The 4,953-nt window shown below is 30.4% G+C and overlaps 1 protein-coding gene and 1 long non-coding RNA gene across 3 annotated transcripts; both read right to left on the bottom strand.

Annotated features, from left to right (window-relative positions):
* Window positions 1-84: 84 nt before the first annotated feature.
* On the bottom strand, window positions 85-2,149 carry LOC106111806. 2 transcript variants are annotated; one of them, XM_013293960.1, is made up of 6 exons: window positions 2,030-2,149; window positions 1,663-1,900; window positions 1,378-1,521; window positions 1,101-1,190; window positions 641-688; window positions 85-320 (listed from the first exon to the last, which is right to left on the bottom strand). In XM_013293960.1, exons 1-6 carry the CDS (start codon window positions 2,100-2,102, stop codon window positions 221-223), a joined length of 693 nt encoding a protein of 230 aa, XP_013149414.1. In that variant the 5' UTR covers window positions 2,103-2,149; the 3' UTR covers window positions 85-220. The 2 variants fall into 2 exon arrangements, with proteins under 2 accessions (XP_013149414.1, XP_013149415.1); XM_013293961.1 differs by having other exon boundaries at window positions 88-320; window positions 1,663-1,897.
* Window positions 2,150-2,714: 565 nt separating this feature from the next.
* Window positions 2,715-4,953, bottom strand: LOC106111788. Its single transcript, XR_001226195.1, has 2 exons — window positions 4,867-4,953; window positions 2,715-4,609 (listed from the first exon to the last, which is right to left on the bottom strand). It is a non-coding gene; the product is annotated as an uncharacterized LOC106111788 (long non-coding RNA).

Here is a 4,953-nt window from a genome sequence, read left to right as displayed (position 1 = left end):
ACAGTTCATCAAGATCGGTTCAGCCGCTTAGGCTACAAACTCTAACAAACATCAATCCATCCATCTAAACTTTCGCAATTATAATATTAGTAAGAAGTAAGATTTTTCACCAGCGCGACTTATTTTTATTAGAAATCTAGACATTTCCACAAGTAGCAATGCAACTTCCCCCCTTATTTCCTCCCCTTCTTGGCAACAAAACTCTACTATAATATAATCGTTAATTGAGAATACTTGCCTCTTCCAGTGAAGCAATCTTCTGTTTCAACTCTTCCATGAGAGTTTTGCATTTATTTTCATTGCACACTTCTCCTGTCATCCTGAGAAGTACTTATAATAATAAATATTTAGTGTAATTAAGAGTTTATTAGGTTTGCCAAAAAATATGGATGTTTTCCTATATTCACAATCTTTTGCAGATTACAGACTTTTTCGGCCGATAACGTGATGATGTCGAGCTCTCAAGTCATACAATAAAAACCAGTGAAAACTAATTTTTGCCCATACATTCATATTGATCAACTACGATTAAACTATTGGCCAATTAAATCAGTATTTTGCAAAGCCACTAAGATTATTTATTTTTTTGCATTATCAGTAGAGAAAATGTCAAATTAACTACATATAAAAAAATATTTACTTGTCATTGTCGGTCTGCACTTCTTTAGTCTTTGTCGAAACTGGCTCTCTGAAGAAAAAAACAATAAAAAGTTAATAACCAGACCTTACAAAACAACTGAACTATAGCTTCATAGAAATAATAAAGTTTACTTATGTACAATGTTAAAAATGGAATAATAAAAAACGTGGAATAAAATTATTAAGTACATTGTTTATTATAAGATAGGTAATACCATTTTTTGCACAATAAATTTTGAGATGTAATAAATTGTGTGATCAGTACAGTCAGCTGCATAAATATATACATTTACAAAGATTTAAAAACTTGTAATATCTTCTAAAATAAGTATAAAAGTACTTATCAATGTCACTAATTCCTGATTAAAAAATATACAACAGTATATACATATTTTTATAAACTGAATTTGTATACAAGTTTCTAAAGGTAATTGTATATTTATGCAGTTGACTGTACATACTTGTGAATCAAATCACTAGAAGAAACCGATGTTTGTATGTTTATTGCACTCCTTTTAGTGCTTACATTCAGAGCACTAGTTGATGAATTTCTGAAAATATAAATAAAATATTAGGACATCTATTTATTCAAGGTTTAAGTTGCCAGAAATTCTTCAAATAAAATTTGAATTTAGAAATAGAATTGGATATATTTTACTGTAAGAATTTAACAAGTTTCCATACAATTTGGATTTTGTTTTATAACAAAATGTTATTTCAATATAAATAAATGTATACTTGAGTGACATGGCAGCGGCAAGGCAACATTTGTTACATTTTGTGGAGTTTTTGCCCAAAAACTGTTTAGCAGAGCACAGTCTCATGTTTAGTATGCGGTTTTTCTCTGATAGTCTGTCAATTGCCCTTTTCTGGTCCAATATGCTAGAAAATAATTCATTAACACATAATATTACAATATTTATGTTTCTACAGTTTAAAAACTATGAAAATTTATTTAAATAGATGAAAAAAGGTTAAATCATTATAATATGATAAAAACAACATGTTTTTAAATATATTTACATTTCTTTCTGTTCCTTTATTAATGCTCTGGCACTTATGCAGCAGTCTTTATCACTTCTCCCGAGCCCTGTCTTCTGCAGTCCTGCCAACCTTTGCACCTTCGTAGACAACTGTTTGATCCTCTCATTTTGAGTATTAATCGTTTGTTTGAGATCCAAGTTATTATCCAGTATAGCATAGTATAGGTCCTCCAATTCACGCTTACTGAGCTTTGTTGGGTATGCACGGGGGAATTCTACTAATAAGCAAAGACTTTCTTAGATGCTATTTATAATTACATTATTTAAACAAGGATTAAACTGAAGAAACTTCTTAACCGGAGAATATTCCCTGATTTATATAATATATTTAATAAAAAAAGTCGTACCTCGGTCGGAGACCTTTGTAGAGTGGGATTTACACGTTTCACGTATAATTTGTTTTTGATCTTCAGTCATCATTAATTTTATGTCCAAATAACAGTCAATAAAATTACATTGTATAAAGAAAAACAAGTTTTTTGTTAATATCATAAATATTTTTTTACTTATACGTAGTACTTTCTCCGTAAACGTTTTTTTATTACACGACTCATAATTTAAACGTAGTATTACAAACCAATAATACAGAACCCATAACTTGAATTCAATTTAAAAAATCGAAAGAAATATTACGAAAATGCCGCCATGGCAACCACAAACAAAACAATGTTTATGACTTTGACAATGACGCTTGACGTTAGAAATTGAACAGATAACAAAAACGCTTTCTTTGGTAATTACAGATTAAATATCAACGTATCACTGGCAACCTACCAGCTTGTGTGAATAAAAGCATAAAAAAGGACATCTGGACCATACAACCTGATGTTGTTTTACCAAGGTTCTTCACAAAGTACTAGAACTTCAGCTGTTGCCATCGTATTGAAATGCGAAGGATTGCTCTAGAATCTGCTAATCTATTTTGTTTATTATCAACTGTGAAGAAAGTGGCATTTCGGTTCATGAAAATTTTGGATAGTTTTCAAATAGTAATATGTATTGGGAAAACAGTTTGGTACAAAACGTACAACATTCGAGTTTAACAAACATTTATTTCGTAAATTGTTTACTTACTACCATACATCAATTTATAAGTTGACAATTGATTTCACATTTTAAACTTTATTATGTATTTCCTATTTTACATCACCTTTGTAAGTTAACTAACTGATTACTGACTTAAAAGAATATATTGCTAAACAGTGTATAATACTGAATTTCATCACATGATGTAAGATATAGCCTGACTAGAAATATAAAAATCCTTGGGATGTTGCGGAAAAACAGGTCACAGGATTACTATATCCTTAGGTAGGCCGTAAATAAATACACCTTAAAATACATATTGCAAGCTATTAAAATATTAATTTAAAAGATTGACAACTGTTTATATTTTGCTTTATTATTATAGTTGATCCAATTATAGGCGCTAGGCGAAACATAAATTTATGCATAGGCATTAAAAAAGTGCGATTAGGAAAATGGAAAACTTTAATATTTTTAGAAAATAACAAATTGTAACTAAAGGTGAGATAGACATACATAAAATTTAATGAATTGTCCAAATTTGTATAATCAGATTTTTCTATCTATCGATATAGGTGTAATTTACATATAAAGTTAATTTAAACATGGCCGAAGCCTCAATTATCTTTTCTTAGAATAAGGAAAATATTTTAAAGTGTAAAAAAATAACAAAAAAAAATTAACAACCACAACCTAATACCTAAAAAGAATTGTTATGCAATTTTATTTGCCATAAATAGCATCAAGGCAAGAACATTAATATTTTATATATTTTTTATATGGCTACACAATTGTACAAGATCATGTCCGGTTCACACTTGGCCGGTACAGTTGGACGGTTGCGACAGCCAGTGATAAATTGTATGGACTTACTAGCGCCATTTAGTGTTTACTATGCAAGTTGATTGCCAATCTAGTTATAGAGCGCTACTGACCCACTGTACTGTCCAAGCGTAAACCGGGCATCATTTCTGCATTCACCTAGTACTACTACACAGATACCAAAACACTTGAGGCTACAAAGTTGGTAAAATATTTTTAAATGTATTTTTCGAGTCATTCATTTATTGTCACGTTCATTATATAGCTCCTTAAACTATTCTCTAAATCTAATATATTATATTACGTCTGTCGCTGCGAGTTTAAAACATAAATATTTAATTATTACATTAAATAGTTGAAATCTAAAATTACTTTGTCTCTTGTCATTGTGTTAAACACTTTCATTTACATTGCTTTGGTGTATTGCTGTCAAAGATATTTAAAAACAAAATAATAGAAAAAAATTGTGCGTAAAACGTTAGCAATGAAATAAAAAAAAATGATATTTTAAACACTTTGCGCTCTGTTTGTAAACGTTATAGAAAAAAAACTAAATTCCTATTTAAAATGCACAAAAAAATCCATAAAAGGATACATTTTTCTAAACTTTTGTCTTAATTTTTCAACGTTTTCTAACAATACGTGTTTAAATATATTATTACAAGAGTAAAACACTATTTGATGCACAAAATAGGTCCGTTTAATTTGAATCGATTTTTAAAATTGGTAAAATTTACTAGAAAAACGACATTAAAAAAACATCTACCTTGGAATGTTATTTAACAAACACACTAGTATCATATATTAAAAGGTTGATTTATGTGGAATAGGCATTATATGTTATAAATCGATTCAAAATAATGGAGACATCTCTATTAAACAGTACCTACCCTAAGTGTTTGAATATGTATTGTCTTGTATAATCTACATTCCTTAAACAGGAATTAAAAACATCACTTTCAACTTGTCTACTATATTTCTCTACGTAAAATGTATTACTAGGTTTTAAATTTTCGTGCGTCGTTTGCAGAGATCATAACATCGCATCCTAAAAATGCTGTATTCTAAGCGGACTCCTTCTGTAATAAAAAAACGAATTTCTGAATACTACAACAGAAATGATTGGCGCCCCTTAACTTCAAAACAAACTGACACATAAAGGGGGCACGCACGCGTTTTTGATATAGTCTGTGGTGTCTTTATAGCAGGCGTCTTGGGAGATCGCCCAACATCGCCCTACGCAAACACCGGTACTGCTCCAACACATATAATGACTGTCTCTTTTTACACAATATATGTGTCAATTATTGAAGCAGTCAATTATATCAAGTGTTACCTCGGCGTTGTGCTTTAGCCCTTGGAATTGTTCTGCGCAGCTTGCCGGCGCAGGTCGGAGCGTATAGCGGCGGTGATGCCGGCGCCG

The sequence above is a fragment of the Papilio polytes genome, unplaced genomic scaffold (assembly GCF_000836215.1).
Source record: "Papilio polytes unplaced genomic scaffold, Ppol_1.0 DF824146.1, whole genome shotgun sequence".
Lineage (NCBI taxonomy): Eukaryota > Metazoa > Arthropoda > Insecta > Lepidoptera > Papilionidae > Papilio > Papilio polytes.
The sequence above is the reverse complement of the archived record's forward strand: the minus strand, read 5'-3'. Positions and strand labels throughout refer to the sequence as shown.